This window comes from Xenopus tropicalis, chromosome 8 (genome assembly GCF_000004195.4).
Source record: "Xenopus tropicalis strain Nigerian chromosome 8, UCB_Xtro_10.0, whole genome shotgun sequence".
Classification (NCBI taxonomy): Eukaryota; Metazoa; Chordata; class Amphibia; order Anura; family Pipidae; genus Xenopus; species Xenopus tropicalis.
The window spans coordinates 67,552,231-67,571,475 of NC_030684.2; the positions used below are offsets into that span (position 1 = coordinate 67,552,231).

A 19,245-nucleotide genomic window follows, 5' to 3' on the forward strand; every position below is an offset into this window, starting at 1 on the left:
GAGAGTGCTGATCAGAAATGCAGCCAAGAGGCCCATGGTGACTCTGGACGAGCTGCAGAGATCTACAGCTCAGGTGGGGGAATCTGTCCATAGGACAACTATTAGTCTTGCACTGCACAAAGTTGGCCTTTATGGAAGAGTGGCAAGAAGAAAGCCATTGTTAACAGAAAACCATAAGAAGTCCCGTTTGCAGTTTGCCACAAGCCATGTGGGGGACACAGCAAACATGTGGAAGAAGGTGCTCTGGCCAGATGAGACCAAAATGAAACTTTTTGGCCAAAATGCAAAACGTTATGTGTGGCGGAAAACTAACACTGCACATCACTCTCAACACACCATCCCCACTGTCAAATATGGTGGTGGCAGCATCATGCTCTGGGGGTGCTTCTCTTCAGCAGGGACAGGGAAGCTGGTCAGAGTTGATGGGAAGATGGATGGAGCCAAATACAGGGCAATCTTGGAAGAAAACCTCTTGGAGTCTGCAAAAGACTTGAGACTGGGGCGGAGGTTCACCTTCCAGCAGGACAACGACCCTAAACATAAAGCCAGGGCAACAATGGAATGGTTTAAAACAAAACATATCCATGTGTTAGAATGGCCCAGTTACAGTCCAGATCTAAATCCAATGGAGAATCTGTGGCAAGATCTGAAAACTGCTGTTCACAAACGTTGTCCATCTAATCTGACTGAGCTGGAGCTGTTTTGCAAAGAAGAATGGGCAAGGATTTCAGTCTCTAGATGTGCAAAGCTGGTAGAGACATACCCTAAAAGACTGGCAGCTGTAATTGCAGCAAAAGATGGTTCTACAAAGTATTGACTCAGGGGGCTGAATAATTACGCACACCCCACTTTGCAGTTATTTATTTGTAAAAAATATTTGGAATCATGTATGATTTTTGTTCCACTTCTCACGTGTACACCACTTTGTATTGGTCTTTCACGTGGAATTCCAATAAAATTGATTCATGTTTGTGGCTGTAATGTGACAAAATGTGGAAAAGTTCAAGGGGGCCGAATACTTTTGCAAGCCACTGTAATTGACAAATGATATAGCCATCCAGCTGGAATATTGGAATAACTTGGGGGAAGAGGGTAGGTTTGTTTGGCAAACAGTTTTACAAACCAAGCAACACACTCAAAAGACCCAACACCTAAGTACAAAAAAATGGGGTGAAATATGCACAAATCTATACATCAGGGAGACCAAATAACTGCTTAGTAACTAACTCTACCAGACAAGACTTAAGTCTTTTTACATATAAAAGAAAAGGGACATAGATAGAAATATGCATGTACTCGACAGAGAAAATGGATGTTTGAAAAAGCTGTGAAAGGGCATTTATGTTGATGTGGAACAATAATCCCTAAACAAAAGGATGTGGCCTGTGACTTTTCCTGTCTGCAACATGCAATAAAATGCTGCTTTAGGACTATGCCAGACAGGGTGCTTTTATCTCCCGCAGGTGATAACGCGCCCATAAATATTTGACCTTGTGTTCATTTGAATTGCAGAATGTAAAACACGTTATACATGTCAATCCAGGTAACTGCACAAAAATGGTGAAGGAGGCATTTTTGTTTGATAACATGGAATCACCACATTTAACCCTTCACCTGCCAAGAACGTAGGTCCTACATTCTTTAAGAAGGCTTTACCTGCCAAGAATGTAGTATCTCAGAGAGATGGATGTGCCCCCAACCCTTGGCAACAAGTCATCCCTGTGACAGGATTGTAGCAGGACCCCGACTTCTAACAGCAGACACAATCACCCACATGTTAGTGCTTCCCCTTACAGCCCCCCTGCGCCCACACACTTCCTGTACTTGGACTGCATCACTATGGCCATCGCAACCCCCATCACTGCTAAGGACCCTCCTGCACACAGAAACAGTAAGTGGCCTTTTTTACCCATTTACACACTTTTGCATACACATATACACACACATTCACACATTTTGTCTTTTGTTCCCTAAAAACTATTTATTTTACAGCGTGACTATTGGATCAGGTATTCTGATAAGATAAATCATTGATTTGCCTAATTGTATTTTATTTTTGTTATGATTTTGCAGTTTTATGCTAGCATTGTTGCTTGTTTTTTTAGCATAGCATTGCAGTTTGGTAGTCTGGTGTAGAAAGACATCTTTATTCATTTTGAATTCGCCAGAATGTTTATTTTCCAAAAATATATGGTTTTCTGCGGCTTTCTGAGTTAGCAGTTGAGAAAATTCATATGCACTATTTTCATTTGGGGTCTGTACTACCACATACTTTAGTATATCTATGCATATTGGGCATCAATGCATATTGGGCATCAAACTTCAGTAGAAATCTGTCATTCATATGCAGGGTGATGTGTCATTGTATGTAAGAAATTCTGCGAGATAAATGTGGCAAACCGCAACAATTTTAAGTGATGACAGAAAAGTCATAAAAACAGCTAACTTTAGGAAAGCTTTGCAGATTGGTACCTTGGTATATAAAGCTGTCTTTACCCATGTTGGCTTTGTCAGAATGTGTTCTTTCCAAAAAATAAATGGGATACAGGGGTCACTTTAGTTTTTCAGCTTTCACTACACATAAAACTGGCCGTGTGTTTATCAATTACATAAATGTAAGCCATGAAATTAGTATGCACAAAATATATTTTGGGGTCCCTGAGTGATATTTAGTTTGATAAACCTATGCATATTGGGCATCAAACTGTTCAGTGGACCAAGGATGTTTTATCTTGAGAGGAAACTTCCGCAACTTCGGCAAATCGCGCCGCCACCACCACATATGCCATCCCACCGCTGATTTACATTCTAGCCAGTGGGATGGTATTTCGGGGAGATTAGTTGCCCGCAACAAAGGAGATTTGCTGTACGGCGACTAATCTCCCTGTGTGTCACAGCCCTTGGGTTAAAAGACATGTACCCATTTTGGACTTGGGGGAAAGAGTACTTTCAGAAAATATATGGTTTTCTGGGTGAACATACTTTTTTGTAACTTTATCCCACATAAAATTATGTAAATGTATTAATTTTGCAGGAGATTAAATGATAGATCATATGGGGGTATCTTCATCTTGGGGCCCCTAAAAGCCACATACTTAGGTAAACCTATGCACATGGAGCATTAAATTGTTTAGTGGACTCCAGGTATTTATATTTAGCATGTTTTATATGATTACCTTATGACCTGTAGGAGATAGGATGTTGTAAAATGGAAGATTTGAAGCACCTTTTCAAAAAAAATTTATTTTAAAAAAACACTGATTACTTTAGAAAAAGTTTTATTACATAATTATATAGTAAAATTTAGGGATAAAACAGGAAAACACCCAATACATGCATTTCTTTTTACTGAGTAAGTTAAGTGGTGCCCATTGTATTTCAAGTATAACAAGAGTTTTCACTGATGCTGTTCCTTTATTGTTGGATCAAGTACTGGTATAGTGTTTAAAAAGATGTATTCTAGCACCTTGAATAACAGAAGACTACTACACAGAGCATAATTAGGTGAGATTAATTAAAATTAGCAAAGTATAATATGTACTATTTGCCCAATGCACAAACAGTTTTGCTTGTTTAATGTAATTTTTTGGAACCAGTAGTAGCTTCTCTGTCATACATATACACATACTACGAGCTGCTTTAGTTGCTTACTTGCAACCCTTTGACAGCCTGCCATTGCTTAGCCTATTTTCCTGCCTCTGGGAGTATTTATTTCTCTCCATTTTGTCAGGGCACAGCAGATAATGCACGAGACATATAAAGCACCTGATGACCGACTGTGCAAAATAAATAGTTTATCTGCAAACTCAAAAAGGAACTCACATGTATATCATAATATAAGTGAAATAAAACCTGAAAATTAAAAACTTATAAAGAAAATATCTAAAACTGTTCTCCAAATGAGCATCATTACATGATGTCTTCTTCCTTGCTCAGGGCCTAACTCATACGCAATGTGCCATCCTGGACTGCAGGTTCCAGTGTCCACGTGCATGTGTAGGTATGGAGGTTTGTGCATGATGTTAACAGCAAAATAAACAAGGTGTACTAATCTCTCGGAAGGTTAGTACCAGGGCGCAAAGGGGAGCTGAAACATAGGTAGTAGCACTTTAAAATATCCTTACTATAGAGAACAAACTAATATAGAATTAAAAAATAACTTCAGTAACAGCTGGAATATCTCTTCTTATTGTAAAAGAAACCATGCATACTGTAGAAATGGCAGAGCCAGCACCCAAGTAGCTTCCCCCTCCCAAATGGCCCTTCTAACACCCATTGGGAAGAAATGATATAATGCATGCAACCTTTGCCTGTGAAATTTAGCATGGAGCAAAGTAAATAGAGTAAGGTAGCAGCTCTGCCCACTGAACCCGCTTTGGGGCCCTTGCACACAGGCTTTCATTTTTCATAAGTTTCACATGGGTATGAACAGAAGGTTTGAGTGTAGCTAAGTACATGAGGTAATTGGCTGTATCCATGAGCATTCATATCTGTGTTTTGATCCAGCCACTTTCCATGACAGCTTTTAAAAGACAACATTCTGCATCTTAATATTGTTGGCATGTGTTCAAAAAACAAAGGGCAAATGCAAGGTACACATTTGTGCACAAAAATTCCATTTACAAACATCTTGCACCAATACCCTCTTCCTTGCAAGCTAGTGTGCCATTCTTGCACACACTGACTATGAAAAACCTGTGCCTGATCGATTTACAATGCCAATTTGTATTTGGAATAGTAAATCACACAAAAGTTGAATTTCAAGCTAGAATTTTTGGCAGTTGCTACACTGAGGGTAAAAAAAAAAAGTGAGATTTGTGTACATTTCTGTAATTAGCCCTCATTTTATAACTGTAAAAGACTGACTCTGAACTGTGATAAATGAGGTACATTTTTTTTGGCAGGCTGAAAAATCACCACCTGTATTAAGCTGGACGGTATGGCCAACTACAGAGTCACACAAAGTTCAACTTAAATCTTGGTATAAATAATACTTGTGGCAACAGGTGTTACGTTCTGCTGGGAAACTAACAGAAGCTACATGTCTATTTTGTGCATTGCTAAATAACAGCTATAAAAGACATTTTGTCAGCCTTGTTAGTTTCCCTCAATCTATACTTGTATTTGGAAGGAGTTAACCTCTTGTGTGCTATATAGGGAAAACACATGGGAGATAAGAAACTGTGAATCCTCAACAGCAGCAAAGAAACTCTGCAGGGCATTTGCTCCTTCAATAAGGCAGAGAGGGTATTCAGTTTTTTGGTAAAGGTCCTTTCCTTACATTTGTACCTGAAAGTAAGAGGATTAGACCCAAATGTCTATTTCAGAGAGTCAAGTTATAACCAAGTTCTTAATTCCTCTTAAAGCTGGTTCTCTTAAAGGAGAACTAAACCCTAGAAATTAATATGGCTAGAAATGCCATATTTATATACTAAATTGACTGCAATAGCCAAATGTTTCATCGTCTCTATAGTAATAATGATACAGCTCCTCATCTTGGATTCTGTTAAAACTGTCCGGGACAGTGCACATGCTCAGTGCGCTCTGGGCAGCTGCTAAGAAGCTATGCTTAGATATTGTTGCAAATTATCAAGCAGAAAATGAGGCCTGTCATATAAGCTCATGCTTCGGGCCCGATTATTAAATTCTTATGTTAATTGCACTGGTTTAGAGCTGCCATGTTATGTGAATCCAAATAAATTACTAATCAGCCTTATACCGCAACATTTATATTCTATATATATGGTATATTGAGTCGGTCCCTAAGCTCAGATAACTGAGGGCAGCACAGAGCATGTGCAGTGAATCAGTAGAAAAGAAGTTGGGGAGCTACTGGGGCATCTTTGGAAGCACAGATCTTCCCTGCTAAAGGGCTGTGGTTGCCTTGGGCTGGTACAGAAGCCAAAAATATACAACATTTCTACCCTATTTTAAAATTAAGCTTTAGTTCTCCTTTAAGACTTTTGACATTCCTTTATTTACTTAAATGTACATATCAAAATAATCTTGCGTAAGTCAGCAGTGATCCCATAGCTTTATAATATATAATAATGACAGACAGCCAAGAATTGGCACTTCTTGCTTCCTTTAGGTTAGTCTCCTGTGAAGATGTGTGTTCATACCCCAGGACAGAATGTAAACAAAGGCAGAAAGTGATTAGAGATCTCTTTTGGAACATGCCGCTTTTGTTTACCTCCTGAACTGACCTATGTACATTTGTCTTCACAGAGGGCTGTCACCTTCAGCACACAACAGCACACGTAAGGGAAAGCAAAGACTGGAAAATAAAAATAAATAGAAAACAAAGCAAGACAAATCATACAGTGTTAGTGTATAAACAAATTGCAGTGATGGTGTCAAGAGTCTGTAAGGGCTGTGGCAGACGGTGAGACTAGTCGCCCGCGACAAATCTCCCTTGTCGCTAAGGGCTGCGGCAGATGGGGAGACTAGTCGCCCGGGACATATCTCCCTTGTCGCAGGGCACTAATCTCCCTGAAATACCATCCCACGGGCGAGTATGTAAATCGTTGGTGGGATGCCATATGCGGCGCCACTATTTCCCAAAAATCGCGGAAGTTGCCTTGAAAGGAAACTTCCGCATTTCAGGGAAATCGTGGCGCCACGTATGCCATCCCACCGGCGAGTATTTCGGGGAGATTAGTCGCCCGCGACAAGGGAGATTTGTCACGGGCGACTAGTCTCCCAGTGTGCCACAGCCCTAATAGTGCTCTGACTGACTACAGGTTGAACTTTAAAACAAAACTGTAGCCATGTCAAGTATTTAGTCATTCCCATATAAAAGATGGTTACACACGTGTAGAGCAAAGAATGACTGACAAAAAGCATACCAGTGAAACAGACATATAATACCTCTATTTAAAAGAGCTGAAAATTCTGCTAATAGTTTTGAACAAATGAGAGAAGAGCTTTTGGGGAAACCTAGTACCTGTTATAAACTGTATTCACATCTGAGTGACCTCTATATATTTCATATCTTAATCTTCACTAGGATGATGTAATCAACATATTTTATTTGCATGACAAAAGGAAAATATTTCCATAGACTAATAAAGATAGCTACCAAGCCAACTGTCATGCAATCTATTTTTTTTATGCTGACCACACCCAAGTTACTATAAGGTACATGTTTAACTATGTAATGTTAAAATTGCTCTACGTCATGACTTACCTATTGCAATAAGAATTCATGTTAATATACAAAACTAATACAGTACCATGAATCTCTCAAATACTTCTTAACACTTCATTTTCAAATCTCTTGCCGGTTTAATCTCCTTTAAAGGGGGTCACAGAATCATATCTCTTCTCTCTCCTTTGTACTAATCACCAGACTTGTAAATAAGCATCAGGTAAAAAAAGCCTGGATTAGAGATCCCTCTAATGTTCTGTCAAGTGACTTTGAGATAATGACAAGGCAATATAAAAATAAAATCAGCTTCATTGATTTTTAAATGGACACGTTTGATGTACTATTTTCATATATAGATTTTTAATGGAACAAGAAAGAGCTCCTGTAAAAAGTTCTCTGTTGAGATAAAGTTTAAAAAAAGTACTTAAAATTGATATTTTTAGGTTGCATTTCGCATCTATAACTAGGCAACTTTTACAGCTGCACAAATGAAGCTCATTTAACTTTAAGCACCTGGGCAGTAACCAATAGCAACCACTCAGTGATTAATCAGCTGCAGGTAGAATAATAAAATCAAACACCTGATTGGACAGACTTGTAAATCAGCAGTAACATTTGGATACCAGTGTTTATAAGTGGCCCATAGTGACCATATAAGGCCAAAGCCTCACTAGTGTAAAAATCTCCTACATGTCCCTGCACTGGGAAGTACCGAATACACTTGGGTGCAGGCACGTGTAAGCCTATACCTGCACCCCTATTCAATGCTTCCCAGTGCAGGCACAAGTAGAATTTTTTTTCCAACTGTAGGGGTGTATTCTGAGCAAGCGTTTCTCGGGTTGCTGAAAATATGCTATGTGTGGCATTAGCCTAAGGTTTACTTTAAGCTGGCCCCATACACAGGCAGATTTAAGCTGCTGATTTGAAAATTTAGTCATACAAGGACTGTATTAGAGCATTGATATAATATATTGTATTATATATATATATATATATATATATATATATATATATATATATATATATATATATATATATATATATAATTTCTATCTTCTACAAGTAACTGGTAAAACTAAGTAAACTCATTAATCATTTCATTTGAAACAGTCGGGCTTTGTGTTGGATGTAGATCAAATGGTTCAAGGGCAGAAGCACAGCTCTTTTTAGTGCAGTTTTGCAATCTAAACTCTGGCAACATACAATGTTTGTTCACAGTGCTGGAGTCAAATTTGTTCTTAAACATCAGGTTCCCATTCTGTATTAGAAGAAGGCTCCAGAGGGTGGAAAGGAGTTAATAAACTAAGCTTCTCTCTGCATATCCTGTTGGCAGGCTTTATGGGTCATAAAACATTTGTCATAATTAACTCTTCTGCAACCTGTGATCAGCAGAATATGTGAGTTTTCAGAGCTATCTAGAATTTCTAATTCTAATAATGTGGAAAATGTGCTATTTACTGTAAGACCAGGTTTACTGGTAGGGAGACGCTTGATCTATCCCAAAGCAGTTTAAAAAGTCATGGCCTGAGCAATAAATAATTTCAGGGACCACTGAAAGTAACTTCCATTTACTCTTGGGATAATGGGACACATAGAATTTGGTTTGCTGCACTATTCTGCAGGAAAACCACTGAAATGAAAACAGCTCGTATCACTGTGTATTTCCCATAAGCCTAATGTAATCTCACTTCCACTGGCACATGGAGCAACAGTCTGTACAGCACATGCTCATTCTCTGGAACTGCTTGTCCCATGCTCACTCCCATGTGCCATAGTAATACACTGTAATGGGAAGCAGGGGCCATTGATACGGGGTATGTGATCTATTATCCAGAATGCTCAGGACCTGGGCTTTTCATAATTTAGATCACCATACCTTAAGTCTGCTAAATATTATCATTGATTTAAATAAGGATGGGCGAAAAACTTTTCGCAGCTTGTCGCTTTCTTTGATGCACGCGTCAAAGAAAGCAACGCATGGCAAATTATTTAGTTCATCCCTAGTTATGACTGCCACATAAGGATTTAATCAGCTGTTTTATTATTACAGAAAAAGGAAACAATATTGAAAAATTAGAAATATTTGCTTATAACTGATTCTGAGAGATGGCCTTCTCATAATATGTATTCTGGATAATGGGGTTTCCTTATAAAGGGTCCCATACCTGTACAAGAAATATTGACTTTAATTTCCTAAAGAGATTCAGCAATGAAAAGGCAAACTATAAATCATTACCCTTAATGTAGCTATACACGGGCAAACAGAAGGTAGCATATTGGCACATGTATGGTGGCAGCTGACAAGTCTGCCCAACTGATATCTATTTGGCTGAGATGCATCAGGCAGGTTTGATTTTCCTGTCAGACTGAGAATCACATGTGCACATTGATGTGGTCCTCATAACCGATAATAATGGCCTGCATTAGCAGCAATTGTGATTAAATATTTCCTATATCACCCTTACAGTGGCTACAGTGATTAACAACCACAAGAAGTTGCCAAAGTAAAAATGTGACTAATAAATGCGACTAATCAGCTGTGCTAAATGGCGCAGGAGGGAGTAGCCAGTACAGTACCTTGTGGCTTAGTGTTGCTTACAGCACTGTATCGGAATAAGTGAGCATAACACTACACTCAAGAAAGTCTAAGGTCAGCGTCCAATGCCTGCTTTGACCTTTCCTCAGGCAGCAAAAAGTTGTTTGAGTCCAAAGCTCACTGAGCTGGGGTCTTCACACTCAAAGGCTTAGTCGCAAGTGACAGCATTATCCAGTAAGAAAAAAACACATATAAACATAGTATATAGTGCAACAATTCCATACAACCATATATTCCCATGTGCTTCAAAGTGCACCCAAAACTCACTAGTGTCAATTGTTGTGGTTGCTTAAAACCAAAAATATACCTGGAAGGAATCATGTGCTATTATTACTTTAATATAGTGTAATTTGTAAAGCACCAAAAACAAGACTTAAAGGGGTTGTTCACCTTTGCGTTAACTTTTAGGACAACATAGAGAGTAATTTGCAATTGGTCTTCATTTTCTATTCTCAGTAGTTTTTGAATTATTTCTCTTTTTGTTTAGCAGTCTCCAGTTGAGGAATTTCAGCAGCTATCTGAATAGGCAGATAAGTAATAACAAGTAACAATAACAATAAAATTGTAGCCTCACGGAGCAATCGTTTTTTAGCTGCTGGGGTCAGTGACCCCCATTTGAAAGCTGGAAAGAGTCAGAAGAAAAAGAGAAATCATTAATAAAACTATAGAAAATAAATAATGAAGTCCAATTAAAACGTTGTTTAGAACTGGCCATTCTATGACATATTAAAAGTTAACTTAGAGGTGAACAACTCCTTTAATATTTGTATATACAATTTATCACTATCAGTTTTAGTTTTTGTAGTATACAAATCATCACATTTTACATTTTCCAAAGACAAGCATCACAAAATATTGCCACCTCCATCCACAGGGTTCATAAAAAATAACAAATATGGGAATTTTCTGCATACATTTGTATTTAAATTCCCAACAGTAGCATGTGATTCCTTCAAAGTATATTTGTCACGCTGTGCTCTCATTATACTCACAATGCTGTTCCTTGGTATTAAACTTATATTCCAATACATCAATTCACCATCAATATATGGCGTGAATGATGAATAGGAAGGGATCTAAATAGAAAGATAGATAGAAATATAAAAAATAAAATAAAAATCTAGCCTCAAAAGTAATCTGCTTTCTGGTTGCTAGGTATTAATACCATTATCTCATAATACAACAATCTATATCATACTAAAGTTTAGTTTAATGGTGAGCTGCCCATTTACCCCTTTGACACTCTTTTCATACAGCCACAGTGATAGCCCAGGGCTTGTCACTGCACTACTTAAATCTACCCCCACTCAAGAGAAGCAAGCCCCACTAGGGCTAACCAATGACTTTAGCTTTAAAAAGGAAGATATATACATTTTTCATACCTTAAAGGACATGTCTGCAAAAATATTTTTCTATATATATAAATATATATATAATTCAACTTTCCAATATCAATTTATTAAAAATGATTAGTGCTTTAAAAGTTATTTGTAAATGTAATTGCTATAGAAAGCAGCATTTTGCTGAACTCCTGGTTGTTACAATTTAAACAATGTTGCAAGTGCCAGGCTCCTCCAACAAGTCAGGTCTATAAAATCTGCTGCCTTGTGTTACATTGTTTTAATAGTCAGAGCCTCCAGGGCAGAGAATAGAAAGGACAGGCAGACACTGATTTTAATAGCAATTATTTATACAAATAACTCAAAAACCATTACAAATATGCAACCAAAGTATATTGCAAAGTTGCTTAGAATTAAGTTTTTTTTATTAGGCAAAAAATGATTTTGGGAGTTGACATGTCCTTTAAAAACCAACATTAAGTCACAACTGAGCAAACCACATATGCAAATGTATCTATATCCACAGTGACATTGAATATGGGAATAGACAAGGTTGCCACTTTTTCTGGGGAAAAAAAAACAAAAACACTATTTCCCTGGTCGTACTCCATATCAGCACTATCTGGGATATCCCCGCCCCCATGCCCCATCAGAAGGATCCTCCCCAAAGCTTTAAAAGCCACCCCCACCCCCTCTATGGCATCTTTTTTTCCTTCTGCTTTCCTTGCTCCATTGGAAGCAACATTTTTGCTTTTTAGCCTTGGGAAAGCATTAGGTGACCGGAAATGGCACCTAGGGACTGGGGTTTTTTGGTCCATGAGATCTTTTCCCCTGCACATTACCTCATATCCTGGGATCTTCGGCTCTGTTCTGCTTGATAAGGTAGGACAATGCTGTTTGGTATATTTGATCCCATGTGCCTTTCTGGTTTGTCATAATGGCATCCAATGGCAAGTGCTAGTCCCCCCATCCGTATGCCCTCCCAGGCCGTGAGTGTCTGGTGGCAATGGTGTGTGGCCCGACACACTTAATATTTTTGCGGATGGGCGAGGGAGGTGGAAGTTAGCAGTCCTCAACATTTAGTTAGTGGCCTGAGTCTGGCGATCTCCATATTCCTTTTTGTTCTACTGTGTGGAGAGATTTTTTTTTTTGAATAGAGCCAGAGTTCAAAGCCTACTGCCTCCCTCACAAAGTCTTTCCTAAGGTTTTGTATTAAGAGGTGTTTAAAAAAAAAAAAAAAAAAAAAGGGCCTGACACCCCACTGTCTTTAAACATTGGGCTGCATTATGTAATACAAATGGGTTAGTTTGCCTGCTAGTTGCTACATAACTGGATAGCTTTAGCTGAATGTAACCAGTCAAATATTATGGTTACTTGCAGACAGATTGGGTGATTCATTGAACCTTTCAGTTGCTCTGGATTGTGTTACAGTTGCTAGGGCAGAGCCATGTAGTAACCTTGGGAACTGCCTAATGAAATGCATTCCTGAGTAGCCTCAGGTGAATGTGATTATGTGCTAAGCTACACTCTACCTGAGCTTTCCAGAGATTGCAGCAGTCCTGTGTTATGGCTACTTGCTGATACATGGGGTAATGCGTCAACTCCTTTCAGCTGCCCGCATTGTGTTATGGTTGCTAGGGCACTGTAGTGTAGTTACTACTAAGAACTGGCTAATTAGATGCATTCCTGAGTAGCCTCAGGTGAATGTGATTACGTGATCAGCTACACTCCAGCTGAGCTTCCCAGAGAGTTGCACCAGTTCTGTGTTATGGCTACTGCTGCTACACCAGGTAATGCACTAATATTTCACTTACTGTGGAAGGTGTTTATAGTAGTCAGGGCATTATAGAGTTGAAGTACCTCTGAGATCTGTATCTGCATTAGCTGTGTATAATTATGTGTATGCACATGGATCCAGTACTTTGCCATCACGATTGTAGCCAGATTGTATTGCTGCATTAGGGCTGAAGTTGTTCAGGTGCCTCGCTAGTAGTAGCCTGGCTAATTATGTTTAAAACGGGGTAACCCGGAGTGTAGCCATAGATCACAGAACTGGTGTCTGAGGCCATGTTGAAAGTGCAGAACTTTAATAAACTTAGTGATGTAACTGAACACACAAAGAATATACAAACTGAATGTAGAACGGCAGGCAGAGGCAGAATCCAAAAACAGGCAAAAGGTCAGGGCAAGCGGCAGTCAAACAAAGTAAAGGACAGGCCAAGGTCAAAACCGGGAAATCAAGGCAGAACTAGGAAGGGCTCAGGAACAAGGCAGAAGGCAGGATCAGGACACGGAACTGGAGCTTGGAACCAGCGAGAACAAGAATAGACACAGGAACAGGGAACACGGAGGCAGGGTCACGAGAAACAATTAATGACCAAGCAAGGGGCAATGGTCAGGGAAAAGCTTATAAAGGGAGAAGATTAGAAGATGGGAAACACATGAGGTTAATGAGGTGGGCGGAGGAAAGGGAGCAGACAGAAAGTAGGAGACAAGAGAAGAAACAGACAGACCGAAATGCCTCCAGTGGCTAGAGAGGCAAATGCATGCCGCCAGTAACACCCCAAGTGGTGTTCGAATCCCGCTGATCCTGACAGTAGTATAACCCTACTGGCTAATTGGGGTGTAACCAGAGTACCTCTGCTGAAGGTAATTATGTAATTAGCCAAAGGTGTTGTGGCTCTCATTCCAATCCTGAGTTCCCAGAGTATAGCACCATGGGCTGGGAAGGTAAGGTTCTGTATACTGATTTTGTTTGCTGGTTTCCTATAATCAGTCCTCCTTAGGAACCTCTTTCCAGTTTTTGATGCCTAAGGTAGGCCATAACTATTGGCTTAGAGAGCTATAGTATTATAGAAATCGAGAGCCCTTTATTCTGATCACTTAAAGGTGTTTTGTAGCACACTGCAGAGGGCTGTAATCCTACCTTGTCAGCTAGCAGCAATTATTGGCCACGCTTTGGGGTCCCCAGGCCAGGCTTGTGTTGCTACCAGTAAACTAACACAATTATTGATTTGTGATTAGCATTATCTGCATATGTGTTAATAGTGTATTGCCATGTAGTTTTCTTTCAGGCTATGCATGGGCACATTGCCATTAAGTGTTCCTATACTTATGCTGTATGTTTCTCTGTACAATAATCACCAGCAGATTTTCAAATTAGTCCGGATACAGGGCATACACACTGGTTAGGTCTAGAAGCTCTAACCTTAACTCATACTTGAAAGACATTCCTTATTCCTACCCAGTTGTCTACATTGGCTGGGATTGTCTTCCTGTTCCTATGCTATATATTAGTTTAGCGGCATGGTGGCTATGAGTATGCCTTCCCGTCCAGGGTATATCATATGTAGTGGCATTGCCGTTCATGTCTTCTGTCATGGGTTGCCCTGCTTGTCTCATTTTATGCTAGTCCCCATAAAGGGACAGCATATAGCCCAAAAATTAGGGACTGTTTTGTCATTGCAGTACCTGAGATTCCTGGAATTAGGTTACTCTTGTGGAGGGTTATCATTCTAGTATGTGACCTCGGCATGAGAGCAACCTTTAAAGATTGTTATGGGATAGAGTGCTACTAACGGTCAAGAGGTCAGCATAAGCACATATAGGACTCATAAAGGTCTGACAGGGCTCACATGGTTTCTGCCTATAGTACTTCCTTCATGATGCATATCTTCTACCTTGTAATGTTCATGTTGCATTAGTTCCAGATACTGATATGTATAGAGACCGGATTCTCTGCTATGGTTTAGCAGGTATTTTCCACTTGCGGTGAATTTCACAGCTGTCAAATGGTATGTCTCTAAATAGTTTTGTGAAATTCTGGGAGTTTGTTCTTATGGTGTGTCAGGCACTGTCCACCTCTAACCAAGTGGCGATGAGATGGTCAGTTTGGGGTCACACTCACTGTGTATGTTTCTCTGTGTAGGTCTGGGTCCTAGCAGGATCTATTTTCCTTAGTATCACTGTTCATTCTTTCTCCTGGTTTGGTTTGAGATCAGCCAATCCTATTAGAAGTCTTCAATACATTGCTAGGTTCTTTTCCTGAAGTTGTTACCATGACAATGGATAGGTTACTATGACGTTCAGCAAAGTTATTGCAGTACCATCCAGAAGTCTGCCAGAGCCTAGTTTCCCTCCCAACTGGGTATTAGCTTGCTATGTCCCAGATAGTGCTGATATGGAGTACGACCAGGGAAAAGGGAAAATTGTATCATACTTACAGTGATTTTCCTTTCCTGGGAGTACTCCATATCAGCATGTTCCCATCCCTTATGCAATGGTAGTCTTAAAGCTCGTAACAAAAACGCCATAGAGGGGGTGGGGGTGGCTTTTAAAGCTTTGGGGAGGATCCTTCTGATGGGGCATGGGGGCGGGGATATCCCAGATAGTGCTGATATGGAGTACTCCCAGGAAAGGAAAATCACGGTAAGTATGATACAATTTTCCCTTATTTTAGTTATTTTTTCCTACTAATAACATTGGCATAAGCATCATTTTTACTGGCCAGGCTGCATCTCTAGTATCTGATCAGATCATGTGAAAAATCCGGGACACTTTTAGAAAATCCATCCAGAAGTTCTGATCTGGTGGGATGTAAGTAGCAGTCTGCATTTTATAGTCTGCATTTATAAGTGACCTGGTAATTTAGTTTTTTCACTTTTGATGCAGGTTTTGTTGTTTTTGGTTAACAGAAATATACCAGCATTGCATGCGGCAATGTATTTGCATATATTTCAATTTGGAAAACATCAGTATGAACAAGTCTCACCCAAAACTGTACTAAACGCTGCATGTTTTGTAGTAGACAGAAGGGAAACACCCATGTATGAGAGGAAAGCAACTGAAATTAATCAGTAAAATCATGCAAAAAATGTCAACGCAAACCAGTACACAACTCCATTTTAATTTTAAAATGCATTGGAGAAGCTGAACATGAAAAGCTAAGAAAGCTGAACTGTAAACATTCAATTCTAAAAACAGATGCTGAAATGTAATCATATTTTTAGTTTGTTCATAAATCTCTATGCTCACACTTTCAAAAAATAATTACAAATATGGCAAGAAATCTGTTTTGTGTAATCAGCCCCAGAAAATAATCAGTTTCACTTGCACAAATATGGTTAATTGTGACAATCTACTGCTGATTCCCAATGTGGTTTAGTCTCATTTAGTACAGGGCAAATTATTTATAAAAACAAGGGATAATGTCTCAATGTCTCAGTGTATTTAGCACTATCTTTATACCCGGAGTGCTAAATACACTGTTGAAGGATGAATACCTTACCCTCCAAATATTCCTCTGTGTTGCAGAAGTTACATATTCCAAGGTAATGTCCACCAGTGAGCAGTGAGTTAAATATGCAAGTTCAAACCCCAGTCTGTCAAATATTTGAATGTGCCCTGAACATTAATAGCATTATGGCCAACCAATGGTTAATTCTAAAGAAGCAGTGAACACTGATATGCTAAGGAAAGTAGAACATCTTCAAAACCTGGAGGAACATGCTGCCACATCCCTGGTGTAAATCCACAGCTTGTGCTGTGCTCACATCTGGCTAAATATATTGCTTTGGTGACCACTACAATTTCAATTAACTGGTTATCAATACATTGGCTCTTTTAGTGTGGGCAGGTTCAAACTACTAAGGGCTCTAGCACACGAGGAGATTTGTCGCCTGCGTTTTTTCCCCCTGGCGCTTTGGCGACAAGTCGCCACGACAATACCCACAAAGAGATTTCATGTGAGTTGAGCTCCATGCGATCTGCTACCCATGGTACACTCAACAGTTAACCCCCCCTCATGTTTACTCAAGTCGCTCAGAAAAGGGTCTGTGTGCGATTTGAAGTAGCCTCGTATGTTTTGACGCTGGCAATTTCCATTGATTTAGCATTGGCGTCTTGTCGCTCGTCTTGTCGCCAAATCGCTCTTTTAAAAATCGCCGGCGACAAATCTCCTTGTGTGCCAGAGCCCTAAATGAAGAAACTGGTTGCTTTGGGTGTATATAGAGAGACAACAGCAAGCTATCTTAACTGATATCTTATCTTATACTGATATCTACTGGGAGCTGCTTGCTACCTTCCCATTGTTCTACCGATTGGCTGCTGGGGGGAAAGGGATATCACTCCAACTTGCAGCTCAGCAGTGAAGTGTGACTGAAGTTCACAAATCACATGGCTGTGGCACCCTGGGAAATGAATAATATGGCTAGCCGATTTGAAATCTTAAAAAAAAGTTTTTTGTTTTTTTTTATATTTTAAAAAATGGATTTCAATGCAGTATTCTACAGGAGAAGCTCTATTGACTGATGCAGGTTTCCTATAAGGCAAGTTTTGTATTGCCCATGCCCAGGCTACGCAGTTATAGGCCATGAGAAGGAATGGGAATGTTAGGAGTGCAAAGGCATTTAGGAAATGCTGGAAGGAAAGCGAGAGTCACTGCTAAGCTTGAAGCACAGAGATGGGAGCAGGTAATATATAATTGACGGCTCCAATTTTTAAATATTTATAAGCAGATATAGATGTTTTAATTAAAAAATAATGTGGATTTCAGTTTTAATTTGCAAAGGACTTTGTATTTATGCATAGGTGACAGGTTCCCTTTAAGCAGAGCACATTTGGCTACTTCTAGCTAAATTATTTCTCTTTATTGAAAGGCAATTCTGCAAAGTAGGCAGATCTGCTTTTCTTTCTTGCTAGTATTACACAATCTGCATAAAATATTTTTTTAGGAGTAGTTTGATGCTATTTACAGCCTTGTTACTATTATCCGTGTAAATGCTCTTTTTTATATCAGCTACATACCATAAAAACATGAATTGACAGTAAGTTGTATTAAGAGTAAGACCTCAGAAATGATTTAATGGACATCTGCGAACAGCAAAGCAAATCCAACTAGCCAAGTGAGTAATCGTCATACCTTTAAGGAGTCGAAGCAAGCAATCACTCGACCGTTTTCCACATGGCAACTCCGAGAAGGGTGAGCAAATTTGCACTCCGCGTCAGACCTTGAACAAGTGCCTCTCTGGAACTCTCGACAAACTTCCAGTGTCAGCCATTTTGTGTCACGTACCAGGGAAACGTTAACAGCCATATTATAGAACCCCTGGGTTAGAGGTACTTTCCTTTTCTAATACTAATCTTTCCACCTTTTAGAAAAGGGTACTAAGGGAGCATGGGATTTCAAGCTTAACTAGACAAAAATGTTGTCTTGTAGCTTTGGTTAAAAAAAAAAAAAAAATTGTCAGCACTTCGGTTTATTTTTACAAAGTTCAATCTATTTGTCAAGACAAAAAAAAAAAAGAAAAACCCACATAAAATAAAAGAATAAAATCCAATCATAAAATAGACTTTTAATCTGAACTTGGAAACAAAAATAAATCTAATTAGAGGCCAGCTCCTGAAAAGTGCAAAAGTCAAAGATCAAAAGTATTACTTGTTTTTTTTTTGCTTTTTTTTGTTTGTTTTTTGTTTTCAATCTTTCAGCCAGTTGTGGAATCTCTGAGATGAAACTGGCAGTCTTAAGACAATTCTGTGCTCCAAACGAAACAGTTCCAACCGACAGCAAGTTTCTAGTTGTGGTGCTGTATTTTTTCACTTAATGGATGTTACAGTCAAGTCTTCTAACTGATTCTTTATTTTGAAAAAGTTAAGTTAGAACTGTATTGAGCTAAAGTGAAAACAGGTTAAATGGATTGCCGTTGGGGTATGACCTGCAAGTGACGGCAAAATAAAAAAATAAAATAAAAAAAAAAAAAAAAAAAGGCAAAAGCAAAAAAAAAAAATAGGAGAGGCAGCACTAGATAGAAATCCAAGCAGCGTTGGCTTCGGTAAAGGCACGTTTCAGCAACCTGCATGTGGAAGAAACAAAATACAGAATCAGATAGAATAATGAGCTAATAGTTCTTATCACTCACTGACATCTCATTTCAATGTATGCCTTTAAAATACATGAAGAGCTTCAGATACTGACATTACGGCACACACTGCAGCCTGCAGTCAGCCATTGTAGATTAAAAAAGGGCATTTCCCACATGAAGCTGCGCATGGTAAAACAAACAGCCAATGACTTCTACTGTAACATTAGAGGTCTGGATGGCTACCCAGTAAGGGAAATTGTTTCATAATGATTTTTTTTTTTAGCAGACTATCGTTTTTAT

The 19,245-nt window shown here is 39.1% G+C and overlaps 1 protein-coding gene across 5 annotated transcripts in view; it reads right to left on the reverse strand.

Annotated features, from left to right (window-relative positions):
* The window catches only part of mbnl3 (muscleblind-like splicing regulator 3), an 81,165-nt gene that overhangs the window by 34,729 nt on the left and 27,191 nt on the right, over positions 1-19,245 (reverse strand). For 3 of the 5 annotated variants that reach the window (XM_031891280.1, XM_002932586.5, XM_004916933.4), the window contains exon 2: positions 18,006-18,936. In XM_031891280.1, the coding sequence (XP_031747140.1) occupies positions 18,006-18,179 (174 nt within the window). In that variant the 5' untranslated portion in view covers positions 18,180-18,936. Of the gene's footprint in view, positions 1-10,738; positions 10,823-18,005; positions 18,937-19,245 lie in introns of all 5 variants that reach the window. The other 2 variants (XM_012969436.3, XM_012969433.3) reach the window with 1 other exon arrangement.